We start from the raw sequence: 23,963 nt of genomic DNA, 5'->3' as shown, positions 1-23,963 counted from the left end.
TCAAGTAACACCAGAGGTCCCTGCTTTGTTCAAGGATGGACTATATGATTGTGAAAGAGGAGAAATGCTTCATTATCAGCAGTTCGTAGATCTCATTGGTCTTCATATGGGAAAAAAATCACTAACATTATTTAAAGTATTTAAATATTTTTCATTGATATTGTTTTTATTCACAGTAAATAATTTGCTAGGGTTCTATTGTGTATATGTCTCTATTTGTAAAACTATGATCCAAAAATTACTGAGGATGGGAGAGTTGAGGAGAGCTAGAGAAAAGGAAGATGAGCTCAGTGGAGCACTGCTCTTCTACACTTTTCACAAAAGCTTCTTTATTCTCACCTCCTAGTAAGTAAGACATCTAAAGAAAAGATGCCAACATTATATATGTTTGAAAATCATTAACTGGGACCATTTCTTGGAAAATAACAAAGAAAAGACCTAACATCTATTGAAGGCTGACCTTGTCTTGAGCATCATTACCTAATTCAGCTTTTTCAAATCCCTAAGTTACTATTATTTTCCTTACATAAGAAAAATTCAGGCATGGGTTTGAATTCCAATTGTTAATTATATCATTTGTGAGGTTGGGAAGACTAGAAACTTTGTTAAAATAAAAGGTGTTTTACCTAAAAGGCTAATTTTCTACTGAAGAAAAATGACAGTGGCTTGATTATTTTTAGTTTTTTTTTCAAATGTATTTTTAGAGGAGAACTTGTAATGGAGCCTTCACCTCTTGAGTTACCAACGGATACATTGCGGCGCATCGCATCTGAACTTAGATGTCACCCAACAGATGAGAGAGTTGCTCTCCGCCTCGATGAAGAAGACAAGCTGAGGCACTTCAGGGAGTGTTTTTATATTCCCAAAATGCAGGATCTGCCTCCAAGTAAGAACACTGGAAAGGGTTTTACTTTCCTTAATCAATTTGTTATTATATTTTCTACTGAATGTGTTTATCACAAATCTTTGAAAATCATTGTTCTGTTACATAATAGAGCCATTGCAATCATGTCTGCAAACAGCAGGTTCCTGGCGGCATTAAATCAACCTGTCAGCCTAATTTAGTCACAGATCCTATATGTTTCCTCTCCTCTGCTGAAAAGAAAAATACTTTCAGTGTTCTTATATTGTCATCTAGTTCTCTGAACAATAGAATGCCTGATTGAAAATTATAGCGGATGCATTTACTTGTTCTCTTACTCACTTAGAGCTCAAAACAATTCCTTTTCAATACAGTATTAGTATATCTTTTATTTTCTGGTACCTAGTTCATGACAGCACATTAGTCTAAGAGGGGATATTATTCTGGAACTTGGATATATTAGGAGGGATATTACATGGATATCTAACTCTGTGTGCTGTGGCATGTATAAGACTTACTTAATAAAATGCCTAAGAAATGCATATTGCTTTTTAAAAACTTAATACTGAATCTGTTCTTGTTTTGGAAGATGTTCTGTTTAAAAAAAGAAACTTACTCTTATTTTGGAGGATGTTCTGTTTAAAAAAAATAGGTAACAGGTTAAAAAAGATGAAGCAATAGTTTGTATTTGGCTTTGCTTCATTTTATGTCAATGAAAAAGGCTACCAGTTTGAATGGAATTGATCTACCAAAATGGATTTCACATACTTTCTAATTCAGTCTAATTTCCTTTTTTCTTCAAATTAATTGTGGCAGGTACAATTCTGGATACTTGTAATCCAAGAGCATTACCGAATATGATTTTAAAATGAGATCAGGTCACATAACTTTCCTATTTGGCTTATATTTCATTATGCAACATGGGATGGCACCTTGTAGAATTATGGAAGGATACAATAAGAAGAGGGCTTCCCTGGCTCAGTGGTAAAGAATCTGCCTGCCCTGCAGGAGACACCAGAGATGAGGCTCAATCCCTGGGTTGGGAAAATCCTCTGGAGAAAGAAATGGCAACCCACTCCAGTACTCTTGCCTGAGAAACCCCATGGACAGAGGAGTCCTGGAGGGCTATAGTCCATGGGGTTGCAAGAGTTAGACAAGACTGAGTGCACACACACACACACACACACACACACACACACACACAATAAGAGGAGGATTTATATCCATTTTAAAGTTGCTTACAATTAACTGAGGAAGACATTGATGAGACCAGATAAAATGGGGTTGTAAGTGAAGTGATCTGAGATCATAAGAAAAAAAAATCTTCTATGTCTTTCTGGAATCTAGAATGTAAGTGCATTTTGCTTTGAAACTTAAGGATAAAAAGGAATATTAATGTGTGAAAATGATGAAATTAAGTCTAGGAATATTCTATCATGATGGGAAGTTAAGGACATGGTAGCATACAGAACATAGTGTGGAAGTCCTTGAAAATTCCAAGGACCCACTTAAGACACATTATGACCCTGTTGTCCCAATGCACTCTCCAGCCTCTGGGCTACCTGGGGCTTTAATGAGCCCCTAGACAAGGGATGTTTCCCTGGTAGCTCAGAGGGTAAAGCGTCTGCCTGCAATGCAGGAGACCTGGGTTCGATCCCTGAGTCGGGAAGATCCCTTGGAGAAGGAAATGGCAATCCACTCCAGTATTCTTGCCTGGAGAATCCCATGAACGGAGGAACCTGGTAGGTTACAGTCCCACGGGGTCCCAAAGAGTCGGACATGACTGAGAGACTTCACTTTCACTTTCTTGCACTTAGATGAGGGATGACAGCAGAACCCTGGAGTGCCAGAGTTTATGATTGCCCTCCACACACAACAGAACTATAAATTGAGAATCAAGGCTCTAGAACTTTATGTTACTTATTGCAAATTCTAATTTTCTCGTGATTAAAAAAATATTTTGTTCCTTTTCATGAATGATAAGAAAAACAGACACAACAAAGTAAGCAAGCAGCAAAGCCTTTCCAGTGAGGGTAGATAATGGTATCAGAGACAAGGAAGAATAAGAAAAGAAAATGGCTAGTGGTACATGGTAGCTGCAGCCTGGGCCGAGATTTCTTGGAAAATAATGCTAAATAATGGCTACATCTAGACACAATGGCTATTTCCTCAACATTGAAGATGATACAATAGGAGTTTTGACTTCTTTGTCATCATTCTTTTCTTAAGATGTCTTTCTTCAAAGTAAAACCATTAGGGATTTGGGTTTTTAAGGACAAAAGTCTATTGAAATGAATGCATAGACAGAAAGTGAATTCAAATGCTATTTTGAATTCATCATTTTTTTCTGTTATTGAACTTAAGCCTTATTAACTAACATAACTCTCATCCTCATGTTGAATCACTTACTTTCAACACACATTTATTAGTTACCTTTACACAATCCCCCTCATGCCTTGAAACATGCTCACAGTGTTTATCCTGAGAGGCTCTGTGGTCTGATTTTAATACAGATCAACATAGGGCTCTTTTACTAAGCTTTGAGATAATTTAATCAGAACCCAGATAAATATAGCAATGCACATGTAGCCACTTCATTACACTTAAAAGCTGACTCAAGTATCCTGATTATGGGTATCACATTTTTATAAATAGAAAATAACTTAAAAACTACAAACGGTTAAATTTTTGTTGATTTTTAATAATTTTAATTTTCTATATATATACAGAAAGGGAAAGAAGATGAATTGATTCAGTAAAAATTCAATCAATCTAAACAATTGATTTTTTAAAAAGTATAGTTTTGAATGATACAAAGTTTTACTTCATTAACTCCAAGAGTTTTTTTAAATTAGTTATTGTCAAAGTGTGATTTTCTGACCAGCATGTGAAGATCACCAGGGAACTAACCAGAACTTGCCAGTTCTTGGTTACCACCCCAGAATTACTAAATTAGACTCAGGGGAATCCAGTCATCTGTAACTAGCTCACTTTGGGTTGTGTCACAGAGAGTTAGACTAATTAACTTCTGCTCTCGTTATTCTCACTCTAGGAGTTCCTTACTGTCTGAAGTTTCATCCTTTCAACAAATATTTATTAAGTACTAAATCTGTTTGAGACACTATTCTCAAAACAGTTTATCAGTGGACTAAAGAGCAACATTATCACATTCCTGAATGTTTTATTCTAGTATGAGGAGATCTAATAAACAAAACTACAAACAATGTTAGGTGTACTCTGTCAGATAGTGCTCTAAGAGTTTAAGGGCTGGGAGGGTGGGAAGAGTTTCGTTTTACTCAGGGGACTCAGGGAAGGAAACACTGCTGAGATGATATTTGAACAGTGGTTAAGAATTAAGTGAGGAAGTGAAACTCAAGAATATGGAGATGAAGATAAGCCTGATGGCTCCTTCAATTTGGCACTGCCAACCATCTTCAGTAAGTTAAATTTAAGCTATCTAAATAAGATCTACTCTTATTCTGACTTTGTCATATTTAGCACTGGTTACATAAAACTGACATAGAAAACTGTCATGCTTGAGTTTGTATTCAGGGCTTTCACATAACATAATGCAGGCTCTTCAGTTCAGCTATTGGTAGTCTCAGAACAGTGATGAGTAGGAGGTAACAGTAAACAAAATGAGGGAAAGTATGCTTTTCAACATAAACTGGAATGCTTTATTTAAGGACAGTTAACACTGTGTTAAACAAAGGCTTTATCCAGTTAGGACTATGTGATTTTAATAAAGACTTCCCTGTAGCTCAAACAGTAAAGAATTTGCCTGTAATACAGGAGACCAGGGTTCGATCCCTGGGTTGGGAAGATCCTCTGGAGAAGGGAATGGCAATCCACTCCAGTATTCTTGCCTGGAGAATTCCATGACAAAGAAGCCTGGTGGATTACAGTTCGTGGAGTTGCAAAGAGTCGGACATGACTGAGCAACTAACACACACACACTTGTGATTTTAATAATGACTTAAATATCTAATATCCATAAGAAAAACAATGGAGTATCTCTTAATTAAAAGCTAAATTTTGTAGACATGTTGAACTTCTAGAGGCAGTTGTATTCTGCATTTTAGGGAGGAACAGTTAAGACTTATTTGTATCCTTCTCTTTTCTTTTGTATTAGGCTATCTGCTCCCTAGAAATAGAGACTGATTTCTCTATGTTTGAGTGAGTGTCATCTGGGCAGACTCCAGTGGGAAGGCAGCCAACTAGATCTTATCCTTCAGAGGGAAGAACATTTTGCAAGCTATATTTCAAATAACAGGAGCAGATAGGGTCAAAGAAGAAAAGTGTGTGTGTGTGCTCTCCCTTGAAGAAACCTCCCAGAAGTAGGCTTATTACATACCTACCTACCTGCCATGACCCCATCAGTATGCAGGGAAGACTGAGTGTAAAATATGATTTTTATGTTTGTGTTACCAAATCAGGTTCATCTGCAACATGACAAACACTGAGATGCCGAGATTTGTAGCAATAAAAGGGTTATTCATGAGAGAGTGAAGCAAGGAGACAGGAGAGCAAATCTCAAATCCTCTTCCCTGAAGGTGAAGGGTTGTAGATACTATGAGATAAAGAACCAGGGTAGTCTGAGGCTTGGGGGAGGGGTGAAGAAATATAATTGTAGATAAGAAAAAGTGAGGTAATGATCCTGCAGAGGCACAACTGAGCTACATTCTTCTTCATGGGACACATGTTCAGAAAATGGTGAGCTTAGCATGACCTGAGCTGAGAAGGCGATGGCACCCCACTCCAGTACTCTTGCCTGGAAAATCCCATGGATGGAGGAGCCTGGTAGGCTGCAGTTCATGGAGTCGCTAAGAGTCGGGCACGACTGAGCGACTTCACTTTCACTTTTCACTTTCACACATTGGAGAAGGAAATGGCAACCCACTCCAGTGTTCTTGCCTGGAGAATCCCAGGGATGGGGGAGCCTGGTGGGCTGCCGTCTATGGGGTCGCACAGAGTCGGACACGACTGAAGTGACTTAGCAGTAGCAGCATGACCTGAGAGTGGACATTTTGGCCCTCTAACATCAAAAGTTCACCTATTAGATGCTGTCACATGCCCAGTGATCCCAACCAGTTTTAACTGGTTTGAGCTCAAACTGGCCTGAGTTGACTCCAAGTTCCTGAATGAAAACTTGGGAAAACATTGTTTCAGCTACATGCTGCTTAGAAGATATGCAAGTGTGTCTAAAAAAACAGTGAAAGCCAGCTTATTTGGTAAAGGCAGATTATAGCTTATTATTCATTAAGCAAGTTATCATTTAATGGATCTAACTGATGACTACTCTGTTTCACTTGGAAGCCACAAGTTATTATTTTGCTCTGTTTTTAATAAGAGGATTATGTCCAGGCCTTCTGAAATGTGACTATATGATAGACTGGCACATACATTATTAATAAATTGAAATACATAAAGCTCATCAGTACAGTTCAGTCGCTCAGTCGTGTCCGACTCTTTGAGACCCCATGGACTGCAGCAGGCCATGCCTCTCTGTCCATCACCAACTCCCAGAGTTTACTAAAACTCATGTGCATTGTCAGTGATGCCATCCAACCATCTCATCCTGTGTTGTCCCCTTTTCTTCCCACCTTCAATCTTTCCCAGCATCGGGGTCTTTTCAAATGAGTCGGTTCTTTGCATCAGGTGGCCAAAGGATTGGAGTTTCAGCTTCAGCATCAGTCCTTCCCAATGAATATTCAAGACTGATTTCCTTTAGGATGGACTGGTTGGATCCCCTTGTAGTCCAGGGAGTCTCAAGAGTCTTCTCCAACACCACAGTTCAAAAGCATATATTCTTCAGTGCTCAGCTCTCTTTATATAAAGATCATAAGGAGATCATCATATATATATATATATATATATATCTCCTTATGAGTGTGTGTGCGTGTGTATATATATATACACACGCACACACACATATATATGGAGAAGGCAATGGCACCCCACTCCAGTACTCTTGTCTGGAAAATCCCATGGATGGAGGAGCCTGGTAGGCTGCAGTCCATGGGGTCGCTAAGAGTCGGATACGACTGAGCGACTTCACTTTCACTTTTCACTTTCATGCATTGGAGAAGGAAATGGCAACCCACTCCAGTGTTCTTACCTGGAGAATCCCAGGGACAGGGGAGCCTGGTGGGCTGCCATCTATGGGGTCGCACAGAGTTGGACACGACTGAAGCGACTTAGCAGCAGCATACATATATATATATATATAATTCTTAAAAATTAATCTTTCATGAATAGATTATAATAACTGGTATAAAGAGTATTACACCCACATATTTATGATTTTAAAATGACTATCTCTTCCAAAGACATAATATCCAATACTGGTATCTACCAACATATTTACAATTAGGATGCTGTTTGGCCAACTCTAGTAATATTAGTTGGCTGTTCTAAACACACTGAGTGTTCTTTTTGTGGACAGCATTATAGTAGAAAATTTATATATGTTGAAGATGTAAAATTCTATTCAAAGACTCTAAAATAGTTACAACTAAAAATTTAAAATAGCTTCATTAGAATGCCAATAATTAATATATTTAGGGGGCATATTTCCTTTCAGGTAGCTGAACCTAGTGAAATATAGTAGAATTAAATCACTTCAAAAGCACCTGACCTGGGAGGGCTACTTGTTGGCTTATTTTAACTACAGCAGTAACGGTCTTGAAATATACTGGAAAAGGTGGCAGGCAGTGATAGTGAATAGGATCAAAAGACATCAGCTGAAGTGTGCATTCACTACTTGAGGCAACTAAATATAGGAAGTCTCCAGTAAGAGGCACTGCTACAGAAAAAAAGTACAAAAAAAGTAACCCATAAAGGAAAGATCTACTAATACAAAGGTACTAAAGCTAGATTAAGTTTTTCTTGTCTTTATTTCCTCATTTCATTTATGAAATTAAAAGTAGCAGCAGTGAGGAACAAGAACAAACTACTGTCAACATATTCCTCTGTTTCAAACTATACTTTTCTGAATTAGATCAACCCTGAGCTGGTAATGCATAAAGCTTTGAATTGGAAGTGATGTTGAAATTTTGATTTATATTTAAGAAGGAAAAATGAAATTGGTTCTTGGATTAGGTTTGAGACATATGAATGAACTTAAAGGATATGCAATTAAGGTCTGGAGTGATAAACATTTTTGATGCACTGAAATTACTAAGAAGCAAATGAATATCCAGAATCATGAACTCTATATCAATCATATAACAACCTTTGTCAACAGATGAGACTTCCAGACAAATGAGGTGAGGCCTTTTTGTAGAAAGCTGAAACTCTTGAGTTCTTAGACTATTTAAAGTCAAGTGAACCTTCAAGGAAGATGCTATGGGTTGAATTGTATCCCTAAAAGCTTATGTGTCCTAACCCCAAGTACCACAGAAAGTTACCTTATTGGGAGATAGAGTGTATAGATGTAACCAGGCTAAAATGAGCTCAATAAGATGTACACTAATACAATATGAAAGGGAATATCTGGAGGCCAATGGCAACATATGCAAGAGAACTGTTGAGAAATTACAAAAATGTATGTCTAAATTGATATCTCCTACTCAAAGAAAAGTAATATGAATGCATCATTTCCAAAATACATATTTTGGCAGAATACCAAATCCTCAGTATGCTAAGAAACTTTAAACACACAGAAAATATCCTGAAGAATAAAAATGACCAGTTTATGTCAAACTTGACTTTGGAAGAAAGAATAAATGCAATGAATATTTTCAGAAAAGGAACTCTTCCCAGACCATGAACATACCTGGATCTTATCCATTCTCATGATTTTATTTCAGAAGACTCTAGACTTGGACTTAAGCTATTAGGAAGCAGCAGAAAATTATCAGCAATGATCAGCAAGACAATCAAGAATAATTGACATGACAATTGATAATTTAAAGATGGAAATCAATGAGTCATGACTGAATCCGAGGTCCAGAAAATAATGGACATTCTAACCAAGGGACTTCTCTTGGCACAAATGAAGAACAGCTCCAGACATTCAGTGAACAAACAATGGATCCTGTAGGTGAGGAAAATTCAGAAGCTAACAATTTGGAAATCCTATGTTCAACATATTTCCTTTTCCTTTCAAGTATCAGTTCAGTTCAGTTCAGTCATTCAGTAGTGTCCAACTCTTTGTGACCCCATGAACCGCAGCACGCCAGGCCTCCCTGTCCATTACCAACTCCTGGAATTTACCCAAACCCATGTCCATTGAGTCGATGATGCCATCCAACCATCTCATCCTCTGTCGTCCCCTTCCCCTCCTGCCCTCAATCTTTCCCAGCATCAGGGTCTTTTCAAATGAGTCAGCTCTTCTCATCAGGTGGCCAAAGTATTGGAGTTTCAGCTTCAACATCAGTCCTTCCAATGAACACCCAGGACTGATCTCCTTTAGGGTGGACTGGTTGGATCTCCTTGCAGTCCAAGGGACTCTCGAGAGTCTTCTCCAACACCACAGTTCAAAAGCATCAATTCTTCGGCACTCATCTTTCTTTATAGTCCAACTCTCACATCCATACTTGACCCTTCAAGTATGGTATATGGAAAAAGTTCCTGGGCTGTAACAAAGAGTTAGGAATTTAAGGGAGTGTTTTATTTGTGCAATTCTCTATTCTGGGATTTCTATTCTGTTCCACTGATACATGTCTGTGTTTGTTTAAAACCACATTGTTTTGATTTCTGTTGTTTTATAAAATAGTCTGAAGTCTGAGAGGGTGACACCTCCAGCTTTGTTTATTTTCTCAAGATTGCTGACAATTTGGGGCCTTTCAGAATTCCATATGAAATTTAGGGCTATTTATTCTAGTTCTGTGAAAAAATTCATGGGTATTTTGATAGGCATTGGATTGAATATGAAGATTGCTTTGGGTAACATGATAATTTTAACAACATTGATTCTTTCAGCTTAACTTCATGAGATAACTTTCCATTTATTTGCATCACCTTCAATTTCATTCATTAACGTTTTCAGAGTATAGGTCTTTCCCTATTTTAGCTATTTATTTATTTTTTTGTTTTCTGGGTGTTTTATTCTTTCTGATGTAATGAGTCATTGAGTATGAGTTTGGCTTAAATGGCCTTTATTATGTTGAGATATTGTCCCTCTAGATCTGCTTTGATGAGAGTAGTTTTTTTTTTTAATCATGTGGGGATATTGAATTTTATGAAAAGTTTTTGCTGCATCTATTGAGATAATCATGAGATTTTTATCCTTCCTACTGTTAATGTGGTGCATCACATTGATTTGTGAATCCTGAGCCATGCTTGTGACTATGAAATAAATCCAACTCAATTATGGTGTATGATCGTTTTTTATATTAGATTCCATTTGCTAATATTTCATTGAGTACTTTTGCATCTATAGTCATCAGAGATACCGATCTGCATTTTTGTTGTTGTTGCAGTTTTTGTTTTGTAGTTTTTGTCGTCTGTTTTGTTTTTATATCAGGGCAATTGTGGACTCATAGAACGAATTTGAGAGTTCTTTTGAACTTTGGGGGATAGTTTGAGGAGGATATGTATTAGTTATCCTTTATATTTTTGCTAGAATTCCCTTGTGAAGCTGTCCTGTCCTGGACTTTTGTTTGCTGGGAGGTATTGATTTGATTTTGTTTTTTCCTATTACAAACTCATTTTATCTAATAATGATTGGTCTGTTCAAGTTGTCTATTTCTTCTTAATTCAATTTTGGCAGGTTGTATGTTTCTAGAAATTAGTACAGAACCCCATGACAGCCAAGAGCACCAAATTTCAATACCAAATTTTCTTATCATTCTTCTGGCACAAGAGAAGCCGAGGCCCCCGCAGCTTAAAGGTCTATAGGTCTTTGATGTTGTAAAGATCTGATGGGATTGAGCTGGAGAGTAGAATGTTATCTCATCATTCTTATTATAAAAGGTACTTTCTTGATACTCTATTGTACTTCTTTACCTAATGCCAATGGAATGCTCTTATGATGTCGTTAGATGTGCTTTAAGACTTAAAAAATATGCAACCAAGTAAAAGGAAAATAAAGAAAATGGGGAACCCACTTTTGGAAGACATGTGACAAAATACTTTACAATTCTGCTTTTCTTTCATAAGAACACATTTTAAAAATGATTTTCTAAATAACAGTAACCCAATATTTCAGTTCAGTTCAGTTCAGTTCAGTCACTCAGTGGTGTCTGTCTTTTTGTGACCCCATGGACTGCAATACGCCAGACCTCCCTGTCCATCAAGAACCCCCAGAGTTTACTTAAACTCATGTGCTTTGAGTCAGTGATGTCATCTAACCATCTCATCCTCTGTCATCCCCTTTTCCTCCTGCCTTCAGTCTTTTGAATCATGAGGGTCTTTTCCAATGAGTCAGTTCTTCACATCAGGTGGCCAAAAGACTGGAGTTTCAGCTTCAGCATCAGTTTTTCCAGTGATTATTCAGGACTGATTTCCTTTAGGATGGACTGGTTGGATCTCTTTGCAGTCCAAGGGACTCTCAAGAGTCTTTTCCAACACCACAATTCAAAAGCATCAATTCTTCAGTGCTTAGCTTTCTTTATAGTCCAACTCTCACATCCATACATGACTACTGCAAAAACCATAGCTTTGACTAAATGGACCTTTGTTGGCAAAGTAATGTCTCTGCTTTTTAATATGCTGTCTAGGTTGGTCACAACTTTTCTTCCAAGCAGCAAGTGTCTTTTAATTCCATGGCTGCAGTCACCATCTGCAGTGATTTAGGAGCCCTCTGTCACTGTTTCCATTGTTTCCCCATCTGTTCACCATGAAGTGATGAGACCAGATGCCATGATCTTAGTTTTCTGAACGTTGAATTTTAAGCCAAGTTTTTCACCATCTCTTTCACTTTTATCAAGAGGCTCTTTATTTCTTCTTTGCTTTCTGCAATAAGTGTGATGTCATCTGCAGATCCGAAGTTATTGATATTTCTCCCGGCAATCTTGATTCCAGCTTGTGCTTCATCCAGTCCAGCATTTCTCATGATGTACTCTGTATATAAGTTAAATAAGCAGGGTGACAATATACAGCCTTGACATGCTCCTTTCCCAGTTTGGAACCAGTCTGTTGCTCCATGTCCAGTTCTAACTGTTGCTTCTTAATTTGTATATAGATTTCTCAGGAGGCTGGTCAAACTACCACACATTGCATTCATCTCACAAAATTCTCCATGCCAGGATCCGATAGTAAGTGAACCGTGAACTTCCAGATGTTCAAGCTAGATTCAGAAAAGGCAGAGGAACCAGAGATCAAATTGCCAACATCCATTGGATCATCAAAAAAGCAAGAGTTCCAGAAAAACATCTACTTCTGCTTTATTGACTATGCCAAACCCAATACTTAGTTGTCTATAAAAGCACCACTAAGAAAAAACAAGACAAAAACAAAAACAAAACATGGGAGCAGATATCTGGGTGGTTCCCTCCTCTTTCTGGGTTGTTGATAAGGCTGACACACACAGAACATGTTTAGTCTTTAAACTACTTTTAGAATGCTCAGTTGAAATCTAAGCCATGGTGCACTGACTGAAACTTCTGAATTCTGAATAAAATCGTTCAAAATTTGTTCTCTAGATTGACAAAGAACTGTTAGATTAATCCAACTTAAATGTATGAACAATATTTACATCTGTTTATTGGGACAGACTTCAGTTCAGTTCAGTCACTCAGTCGTGTCTGACTCTTTGCAACCCCATGGACTGCAGCATGCCAGGCTTCCCTGTCCATCAGCAACTCCTGGAGCTTGTTCAAACTCATGTCCGTTGAGTTGATAATGCCATCAAACCAGCTCATCCTCTGGCCCTCTTCTCTCCTGCCCTCAACTTTTCCAGCATCAAGGTCTTTTTTCAGAGAGTCAGCTCTTTGCCTCAGGTGGCCAAAGGATTGGAGATTCAGCTTCAGCATCAGTCCTTCCAATGAATACTCAGGACAGATTTCCTTTAGGATTAACTGGTTTGATCTCCTTGCAATCCAAGGGACACTCAAGAGTCTTCTCCAACACCACAGTTCAAAAGCATCAATTCTTCAGTGCCCAGCTGTCTTTATGGTTCAGCTCTCATATCCATACATTACTATAGGAAAAACTACAGCTTTGACTATGTGGAACTTCGTTGGCAAAGTAAAATCTCTGCTTTTTAATATTCTATCTAGGTTTGTCAGAGCTTTTCTTCCAGGTAGCAAGTGTCTTTTAATTTCATGGCAGCAGTCAACATGTGCAGTGATTTTGGAGCCCAAGAAAATAAAGTCTGTCACTGTTTTCATGGTTACCCCATCTTTTGCCATGAAGTGATGGGACCAGATGCTATGATCTTAGTTTTCTGAATGTCTAGTTTTAAGCCAGCTTTTTCACTCTCCTCTTTCACTTTCATCAAGAGGCTTTTTAGTTCCTGTTCACTTTCTGCCATAAAGATAGTGTCATCTGCATAGCTGAGGTTTTGATATTTCTCCCAGAAATCTGGATTCCAGGTTATGCTTCATTCAGTTGGACCTTTCACATGATATATTCTGCATATAAGCTAAATAAGCAGGATGACTATATGCAGCCTTGACATACTCTTCCCCAATTTGGACCAGTCTGTTGTTCCATGTCTGGTTCTAACTGTTGCTTCTTGACCAAAAAAAAGAAATGCAAAAAGGCAAAAATGTAGGCCTTACAAATAGCTGAGAAAAAAAGAGAAGCAAAAAGGAAAGGAGAAAAAGAAAGCTATATCCATCTGAATGCAGAGTTTCAAAGAATATCAAGGAGCAATAAGAAAGCCTTCCTAAGTGATCAATGCAAAGAAATAGAGGAAAACCATAGAATGGGAAAAGCTAAAGATCTCTTCAAGAAAATTAGAAATACCAAGGGAACGTTTCATGCAAAGATGGGCACAATAAAAGACAGAAAACTTATGGACCTAACAGAAGCAGAAGAAACTAAGAAAAGGTGACAAGAATACACAGAAGAACTATACAAAAAAGATCTTAATGACCCAGATAACCCTAACGGTGTGATCACTCACCTAGAATCAGACAACCTGGAATGAGAAGTCAAGTGGGCCTTAGGCAGCATCACTATGAACAAAGCTGGTGGAGGTGATGGAATTCCAGTTGAGGTATTTCAATTCCTACAAGATGATACTGTGAAAGTGCTGCACTCAAGATGCCAGCAAATTTGGAAACTCAGCAGTGGCTACAGAACTGGAAAAGGTCAGTTTTCATTCTAATCCCAAAGAAAGGCAATGCCAAAGAATGCTCAAACTACAGCACAACTGCACTCATCTCACACGCTAGCAAAGTAATGCTCAAAATTCTCCAAGCTAGGCTTCAATAGGATATGAACTGAGAACTTCCAGATGTTCAAACTGGATTCAAAAAAGGCAGAGGAATGAGAGATCAAATTGCCAATATCTGTTGGATCTTCCAAAAAAGCAAGACAATTACAGGAAAAAACATCTGCTTCCTTCACTATGCTAAAGCCTTTGACTGTGTGGATCACAACAAACTGGAATATTCTTCAACAGATGGGAATACCAAACCACCTTACCTGCCTCATGAGAAATCTGTATTCAGGTCAAGAAGCAACAGTTAGAACCGACATGGAACAATGGACTGGTTCCAATTTGAGAAAGAGTCAGACTTAAGAGATGCCAATGAAAAACAAAGATAGTATCTATAAAGGCTGTCAGGTTGAATTAAATGGTGGCCTTTTTCGATGCACGATACTGGATGCTTGGGGCTGGTGCACTGGGATGACCCAGAGGGAGGGTATGGGGAGGGAGGAGGGAGGAGGGTTCAGGATGGGGAACACAGGTATACCTGTGGTGGATTCATTTTGATATTTGGCAAAACTAATACAATATTGTAAAGTTAAAAAAAAAAAAAGTCAGCAAATTTTAAGTAATCTAAATAAAGACAAGAATACAACAAAATTATTCCAGTAAAATTTTAGCAGAAGTTTAATGTTTTTTTTCAATAGAATTAAGATAAAACTTACAAGAACACAATTATAAACTTGTGCATTTCTAGGAAATATTTTAACCATATGGATTGATTTACTGCTGAAATTATATTTATTGCAACCAAGGTAGAATTAAAACTTAGTGTAGCTCTCATTTATTTGAATAAGAAGTAAATAAAGAAAAGAGCCTTTGCCTAAACATGTATGCATAGAGAGAGAATAAAAATGTACACATTTATTATATCCACTTCAGATATATCGATAATCATTTAGATTGTGTCTATGTGCTGCAACACCAGTTAATGCAGAGTATCATTACTTGTCAAATTCTGATAACCTTCTGCTATAACTAGATAGGCTGATATAATTTCTGTAGAAATTCTTGTTTTAACTTTTTTCTATTGGCTATTTATTATTGGAAGTACTTGTTCATCTAGATTTCTTTGTGGAGCATAATACATATGACATATCTAAACAGAAGCATCTAAATATTTAAATTATATGTTAAAATATAAATGTAAAATATTATTTTTAAGAGAACCTGATGCTATACTTGGAAGGAATTGTAAGATATTTCTCATCCTTCTTGGAGTTAAGTACATTAATTGTTTGTAGTGGATAAACAATGCCAAATGGAATAATGTTAATTAATTGAATAGTATTTTTTTTTTTCATTTTCTTCTATTTCAGTTGATTTATCTTTAGTGAATAAGGATGAAGAAGCTATCTATTTCTCGGGAAATTCTCTTGGCCTTCAACCAAAAATGGTTAAAACATACCTGGAAGAGGAACTAGATAAATGGGCCAAAATGTAAGTATTATTTCAAAAGCTAACAATCAACATCTCATACAAGAATTGTAAAAATCACTCTAGACTGTCTAATATTTGAAAAGATGTAAAGCAGAATCTTAGAATATTAGAGCAGAGAGGAACCAGAGGGATTGTGTTCAATGAATGATAAAATATTCTCATTTTATGGACAAAATAACTGAGGATCAGTAAATAAGGTCATATGGCAAATTAGTGGTAGAATCAATAGTAAAGCTTTTAAAATATTTTAAAAATTAAGCTCCTCTTCTGAATTGGCACATCTATGTCATAAGCAATTATTTTATTTTTTTAAATTACCAACAAAGGAGTTAATATTTAGGATTCAGTTTAGTGTTTTCATGGTTAGTTCTTGGCTAAACTCTAGTACACCAATTTTTATAAATAAGAAAATAAAAATTGTTGAGGGAGGACAAGAGGTTGAGTGAAACAGACAGTACTTCCCTCACCAAACTGAACTTGATTATTGAGCAGATGCATATCCTTGTTGGCTCAGATGGTAAAGATTCATGCCTATGCCTGCAATGCAGGAGACCCTAGTTCAACTCCTGGTTTGGGAAGATTCCCTGGAGAAGGGCATGGCAACTTATTCCAGTATTCCTGCCTGGGGAATCCCATGGCCAGAGGAGCCTCACGGGTTACAGTCCATGGGGTTGCAAAAGAGCTGGACACAATTAAGCAACTATAACTTTCATTGAGTAGATGCTCCACTGGGGCTTAGTTTAGCAGGTTCACTCTAATTGTGTAGGAATCTTACATCAGGATTCATGTTTTTCTCCATTTTTCTGTTCTGCTTTTACTCTTCTACTTATGAAACCCTCCATACTCTCTACTTACCTCAATTCTCATCTCTTAACTATCAACCTTCTCAACAACTCATTACCCCTTGTGGAATACCTAGTGTAATAGTAATCACCACTCTACAATAGGTAGTTTGGAGATATCTACTTACATTAGTTTCATATTTTTAGCTATATTATAAATCCCTTAAGGAAAATAACTTAATCTTATGTACTTCTTATCCTTCCCTAATAATTACTGACAGCTAAAACTGGATTTTTTTTAAATATCTTAACTATTTAAATACTTATATTATTTGAATATTAAAAATAATATAAGTATTTTATTTTATTTTTTTTGCCTTTAAGTCTTTTTTTTAAATTTTTTTAACTTTACAATATTGTATTGGTTTTACCATATATCAAAATGAATCCTCCACAGTTATACGTGTGTTCCCCATCCTGAATCCTCCTCCGTCCTCCCTCCCCATACCATCCCTCTGGGTCATCCCAGTGCACCAACCCCAAGCATCCAGTATTGTGCATTGAATCTGGACTGGTGACTCGTTTCATATATGATATTACACATGTTTCAATGCCATTCTCACAAATCATCCCACCCTCTCCCTCTCCCACAGAGTCCAAAAGACTGTTCTATACATCAGTGTCTCTTTTGCTGTCTCGTATACAGGGTTATTGTTACCATCTTTCTAAATTCCATATATATGCCTTAGTATACTGTATTGGTGTTTTTCTTTCTGACTTACTTCACTCTGTATAATAGGCTCCAGTTTCATCCACCTCATTAGAACTGATTCAAATGTATTCTTTTTAATGGTTGAGTAATACTCCATTGTGTATATGTACCATAGCTTTCTTTCTTTTTTTTTTTTAATTTGATTTTATTTTTAAACTTTACAATATTGTATTAGTTTTGCCAAATATCGAAATGAATCCGCCACAGGTATACCCGTGTTCCCCATCCTGAACCCTCCTCCCTCCTCCCTCCCCTACCCTCCCTCTGGGTCGTCCCAGTGCACCAGCCCCAAGCATCCAGTACCGTGCATCGAATCTGGACTGGCAACTCGTTTCATACATGATATTATACATGTTTCAATGCCATTCTCCCAAATCTTCCCACCCTCTCCCTCTCCCATAGAGTCCATAAGACTGTTCTACACATCAGTGTCTCTTTTGCTGTCTCGTACACAGGGTTATTGTTACCATCTTTCTAAATTCCATATATATGCGTTAGTATACTGTATTGGTGTTTTTCTTTATGGCTTACTTCACTCTGTATAATAGGTTCCAGTTTCATCCACCTCATTAGAACTGATTCAAATGTATTCTTTGTAATGGCTGAGTAATACTCCATTGTGTATATGTACCACAGCTTTCTTATCCATTCATCTGCTGATGGGCATCTAGGTTGCTTCCATGTCCTGGCTATTATAAACAGTGCTGCGATGAACATTGGGGTACATGTGTCTCTTTCCCTTCTGGTTTCCTCAGTGTGTATGCCCAGCAGTGGAATTGCTGGATCATAAGGCAGTTCTATTTCCAGTTTTTTAAGGAATCTCCACACTGTTCTCCATAGTGGCTGTACTAGATTGCATTCCCACCAACAGTCTAAGAGAGTTCCCTTTTCTCCACACCCTCTCCAGCATTTATTGCTTGTAGACTTTTGGATCGCAGCCATTCTGACTGGCGTGAAATGGTACCTCATAGTGGTTTTGATTTGCATTTCTCTGATAATGAGTGATGTTGAGCATCTTTTCATGTGTTTGTTAGCCATCTGTATGTCTTCTTTGGAGAAACGTCTAGTTCTTTGGCCCATTTTTTGATTGGGTCATTTATTTTTCTGGAGTTGAGCTGTAGGAGTTGCTTGTATATTTTTGAGATTAGTTGTGTGTCAGTTGCTTCATTTGCTATTATTTTCTCCCATTCTGAAGGCTGCCTTTTCACCTTGCTAATTGTTTCCTTTGTTGTGCAGAAGCTTTTAAGTTTAATTAGGTCCCATTTGTTTATTTTTGTTTTTATTTCCAATATTCTGGGAGGTGGATCATAGAGGATCCTGCTGTGATGTATGTCGGAGAGTGTTTTGCCTATGTTCTCCTCTAGGAGTTTTATAGTTTCTGGTCTTACGTTGAGATCTTTAATCCATTTTGAGTTTATTTTTGTGTATGGTGTTAGAAAGTGTTCTAGTTTCATTCTTTTACAAGTGGTTGACCAGCTTTCCCAGCACCACTTGTTAAAGAGATTGTCTTTAATCCATTGTATATTCTTGCCTCCTTTGTCAAAGATAAGGTGTCCATATGTGCGTGGATTTACCTCTGGGCTTTCTATTTTGTTCCATTGATCAATATTTCTGTCTTTGTGCCAGTACCATACTGTCTTGATAACTGTGGCTTTGTAGTAGAGCCTGAAGTCAGGTAGGTTGATTCCTCCAGTTCCATTCTTCTTTCTCAAGATCGCTTTGGCTATTCGAGGTTTTTTGTATTTCCATACAAACTGTGAAATTGTTTGTTCTAGCTCTGTGAAGAATACCGTTGGTAGCTTGATAGGGATTGCATTGAATCTATAAATTGCTTTGGGTAGTATACTCATTTTCACTATATTGATTCTTCCAATCCATGAACATGGTATATTTCTCCATCTATTAGTGTCCTCTTTGATTTCTTTCACCAGTGTTTTATAGTTTTCTATATATAGGTCTTTAGTTTCTTTAGGTAGATATATTCCTAAGTATTTTATTCTTTCCGTTGCAATGGTGAATGGAATTGTTTCCTTAATTTCTCTTTCAGTTTTCTCATTATTAGTGTATAGGAATGCAAGGGATTTCTGTGTGTTGATTTTATATCCTGCAATTTTGCTATAATCATTGATTAGTTCTAGTAATTTTCTGGTGGAGTTTTTAGGGTTTTCTATGTAAAGGATCATGTCATCTGCAAACAGTGAGAGTTTTACTTCTTCTTTTCCAATTTGGATTCCTTTTATTTCTTTTTCTGCTCTGATTGCTGTGGCCAAAACTTCCAAAACTATGTTGAACAGTAATGGTGAAAGGGGGCACCCTTGTCTTGTTCCTGACTTTAGAGGAAATGCTTTCAATTTTTCCCCATTGAGGATAATGTTTGCTGTGGGTTTGTCATATATAGCTTTTATTATGTTGAGGTATGTTCCTTCTATTCCTGCTTTCTGGAGAGTTTTTATCATAAATGGATGTTGAATTTTGTCAAAGGCTTTCTCTGCATCTATTGAGATAATCATATGGTTTTTGTTTTTCAATTTGTTAATGTGGTGTATAACATTGATTGATTTGCGGATATTGAAGAATCCTTGCATCCCTGGGATAAAGCCCACTTGGTCATGGTGTATGATCTTTTTAATGTGTTGTTGGATTCTGATTGCTAGAATTTTGTTAAGGATTTTTGCATCTATGTTCATCAGTGATATTGGTCTGTAGTTTTCTTTTTTTGTGGCATCTTTGTCAGGTTTTGGTATTAGGGTGATGGTGGCCTCATAGAATGAGTTTGGAAGTTTACCTTCCTCTGCAATTTTCTGGAAGAGTTTGAGCAGGATAGGTGTTAGCTCTTCTCTAAATTTTTGGTAGAATTCAGCTGTGAAGCCGTCTGGACCGGGGCTTTTGTTTGCTGGAAGATTTTTGATTACAGTTTCAATTTCCGTGCTTGTGATGGGTCTGTTAAGATTTTCTATTTCTTCCTGGTCGAGTTTTGGAAAGTTGTACTTTTCTAAGAATTTGTCCATTTCTTCCACGTTGTCCATTTTATTGGCATATAATTATTGATAGTAGTCTCTTATGATCCTTTGTATTTCTGTGTTGTCTGTTGTGATCTCTCCAGTTTCATTTCTAATTTTATTGATTTGATTTTTCTCCCTTTGTTTCTTGATGAGTCTGGCTAATGGTTTGTCAATTTTATTTATCCTTTCAAAGAACCAGCTTTTGGCTTTGTTGATTTTTGCTATGGTCTCTTTTGTTTCTTTTGCATTTATTTCTGCCCTAATTTTTAAGATTTCTTTCCTTCTACTAACCCTGGGGTTCTTCATTTCTTCCTTTTCTAGTTGCTTTAGGTGTAGGGTTAGGTTATTTATTTGACTTTTTTCTTGTTTCTTGAGGCATGCCTGTATTGCTATGAACTTTCCCCTTAGGACTGCTTTTAAAGTGTCCCACAGGTTTTGAGTTGTTGTGTTTTCATTTTCATTAGTTTCTATGTAAATTTTGATTTCTTTTTTGATTTCTTCTGTGATTTGTTGGTTATTCAGCAGGGTGTTGTTCAGCCTCCATATGTTGGAATTTTTAATAGTTTGTCTCCTGTAATTGAGATCTAATCTTACTGCATTGTGGTCAGAAAAAATGCTTGGAATGATTTCTATTTTTTTGAATTTACCAAGGCTAGATTTATGGCCCAGGATGTGATCTATCCTGGAGAAGGTTGCATGTGCACTTGAGAAAAAGGTGAAGTTCATTGTTTTGGGATGAAATGTCCTATAGATATCAATTAGGTCTAACTGGTCTATTGTATCGTTTAACGTTTGTGTTTCCTTGTTAATTTTCTGTTTAGTTGATCTATCCATAGGTGTGAGTGGGGTATTAAAGTCTCCCACTATTACTGTGTTATTGTTAATTTCTCCTTTCATACTTGTTAGCATTTGTCTTACATATTGCGGCGCTTCCGTGTTGGGTGCATATATATTTATAATTGTTATATCTTCTTCTTGGATTGATCCTTTGGTCATTATGTAGTGACCATCTTTGTCTCTTTTCACAGACTTTGTTTTAAAGTCTATTTTATCTGATATAAGTATTGCTACTCCTGCTTTCTTTTGGTCCCTATTTGCATGGAAAATCTTTTTCCAGCCCTTCACTTTCAGTCTGTATGTGTCCCCTGTTTTGAGATGGGTCTCTTGTAGACAACATATGTAGGGGTCTTGTTTTTGTATCCATTCAGCCAGTCTTTGTCTTTTGGTTGGGGCATTCAACCCATTTACATTTAAGGTAATTACTGATAAGTATGATCCCGTTGCCATTTACTTTATTGTTTTGAGTTCGAGTTTATACACTATTTTTGTGTTTCCTGTCTAGAGAATATCCTTTAGTATTTGTTGGAGAGCTGGGTTGGTGGTGCTGAATTCTCTCAGCTTTTGCTTGTCTGAGAAGCTTTTGATTTCTCCTTCATATTTGAATGAGATCCTTGCTGGGTACACTAATCTGGGCTGTAGGTTATTTTCTTTCATCACTTTAAGTATGTCTTGCCATTCCCTCCTGGCTTGAAGAGTTTCTATTGAAAGATCAGCTGTTATCCTAATGGGAATTCCCTTGTGTGTTATTTGTTGTTTTTCCCTTGCTGCTTTTAATATTTGTTCTTTGTGTTTGGTCTTTGTTAATTTGATTAATATGTGTCTTGGGATGTTTCGCCTTGGGTTTATCCTGTTTGGGACTCTCTGGGTTTCTTGGACTTGGGTGATTATTTCCTTCCCCATTTTAGGGAAGTTTTCAGCTATTATCTCCTCAAGTATTTTCTCATGGTCTTTCTTTCTGTCTTCTGCTTCTGGGACCCCTATGATTCGAATGTTGTAGTGTTTAATATTGTCCTGGAGGTCTCTGAGATTGTCCTCGTTTCTTTTAATTCGTTTTTCTTTTATCCTCTCTGATTCATTTATTTCTACCATTCTATCTTCTAATTCACTAATCCTATCTTCTGCCTCTGTTATTCTACTATTTGTTGCCTCCAGAGTGTTTTTAATTTCATTTATTGCATTATTCATTTTATATTGACTCCTAAATATTTAGCTTAAAACTCCACTCTAGCCTTTTCAGCTAATGTTGTGTTGGAAGGAAAATTTTCCTCTATCAACTTACCTTCCAGTGGTTGGGGGCCTGAGGATTAATTGACAACAGATAGATTAGCTTTCTAGGTGGTACTAGTGGTAAAGAATCTGCCTGCCAGTTCAATCCCTGGGTCAGGACGATCCCTGAAGTAGAAAATGATAACCAACTCCAGTATTCTTGCTTGGAGAATCCCATGGAGAGAAGAGCCTGGCAGGCTACACAAAGAGTTGTACATCATGCAGAACATACACACACACAGATTAGCAGGAGTAAACTTTATTTTACATGGGTACCGAAACACACTACAGTGGTTCACTTATCAGCCAGAGTAAGGGATTAAAACCAATTTAACAAAAAGTGGGCAGTTTTAGGCTTCAGTAGGAAAGTATGGTCTGCTCTACTGGGCTTTTCCAACTTGATAATAACCAGCAAATCTTTCCTGCTTGGGAGCTCCCCAAGAGAAAGACTGAGGGAAAGTAAATGTGTAACTCCTAGTGCTAAGGGCCATTTTTCTCTGATGGTGGGTCAGTGGTGGTGGTTTTTTCAGGAGGCTTTCCTTAAGTCTGGACAATGTTTCTTTCTTAGGATTTCTTTCTTAGGTCAAACATGCTTTTAAAGTAATCTTCCTGCCACTCTGGTGGCCCGTTGTTTCCTTCACTTGCCTTTCTAACTATTGCCTTTGTTTTTTACTAAATTTCCCCTGCATATGTTTGGTTTGCCTCTGGACCCAGAGCCACTCGTTATTGTAATGAGTATTATCTGACTATCTGTTCTTCTTCATCTCCTCCAACCCTAATTCTGCCCTACTTCTCAGCAGATACCCAAACCAAGACAGTGCCCACCCCCATTCCTGACCAGTGAGAGATTTTGAGAACTGAGTCAAAGAGAGCTACACAGTCACTAAATAATGTACCTTAAAATTATTTGCTTAACAGAGGAAAATAATATTAAAAATTTATAATCTTAACAGTAACTGAGAAATTTGAGTGAAATATTGCCCTGGGATATTGATATCAAATCTCTGGGCATCCATGACCTATAACATAGGAAATGACATTTGGCTTATGTTTTTTATCTTCTAAGTCATCATCTTTCACGGACTATTGTAGACATATTACCTACTTATCTATAAAATAAACCATCACTGGTCATCATGCAGCTCAATCTTATAATTCACGTGACTGCCATATTTGATTACTTTACACTAAAGAAAAGTCAAGAATACAGGCACACTTAGAAATATTTTAGGACTCAATTGATTTCTTCTACAACTTCAAGTGATTCAAGCAAGACTATGAAATTAAAATGCTTACCTCTGTATTTTTTAAATGCCTATTAGTATTTTCCAAATTCATTTTCAACTGTATATGATTTCTAAAGTAGGTTAATAACACTTTATTTGGAGAATAAATTATTTGATGAAATAATAATATTTAGATTATTTTAATTTTCTGAAATAGAAAACTTTTAGTGTAATTTCACTCTTTGATATATAATAATTAGTTATCAGCAAGAAGATATAACAACAATAAGAAGCATCAATATCATATGCTTGTTCATTGTGGGTCTGCTAAGATGGATAGGCAATAAACTTAATTTGGGGGAATATTTAAAATTAAATATTTACTAATGACCCAGATCAATTAAAGGAGAATGAGTAAGTAATCATAGTGGTAAAATTCAGCTATATCA

General features: G+C 37.0%; 1 protein-coding gene across 2 annotated transcripts in view; it reads left to right on the top strand.

Annotated features, from left to right (window-relative positions):
* The window catches only part of KYNU (kynureninase), a 121,409-nt gene that overhangs the window by 6,820 nt on the left and 90,626 nt on the right, over positions 1 to 23,963 (top strand). The window contains exons 2-3 of one of the 2 annotated variants that reach the window (XM_027561635.1): positions 705 to 886; positions 15,506 to 15,626. In XM_027561635.1, the coding sequence (XP_027417436.1) occupies positions 718 to 886; positions 15,506 to 15,626 (290 nt within the window). In that variant the 5' untranslated portion in view covers positions 705 to 717. The remainder of the gene's footprint in view (positions 1 to 704; positions 887 to 15,505; positions 15,627 to 23,963) is intronic. The other variant, XM_027561643.1, reaches the window with a different exon arrangement.

The sequence above is a fragment of the Bos indicus x Bos taurus genome, chromosome 2 (assembly GCF_003369695.1).
Source record: "Bos indicus x Bos taurus breed Angus x Brahman F1 hybrid chromosome 2, Bos_hybrid_MaternalHap_v2.0, whole genome shotgun sequence".
NCBI classification, from domain to species: domain Eukaryota; kingdom Metazoa; phylum Chordata; class Mammalia; order Artiodactyla; family Bovidae; genus Bos; species Bos indicus x Bos taurus.
The sequence above is the reverse complement of the archived record's forward strand: the minus strand, read 5'-3'. Positions and strand labels throughout refer to the sequence as shown.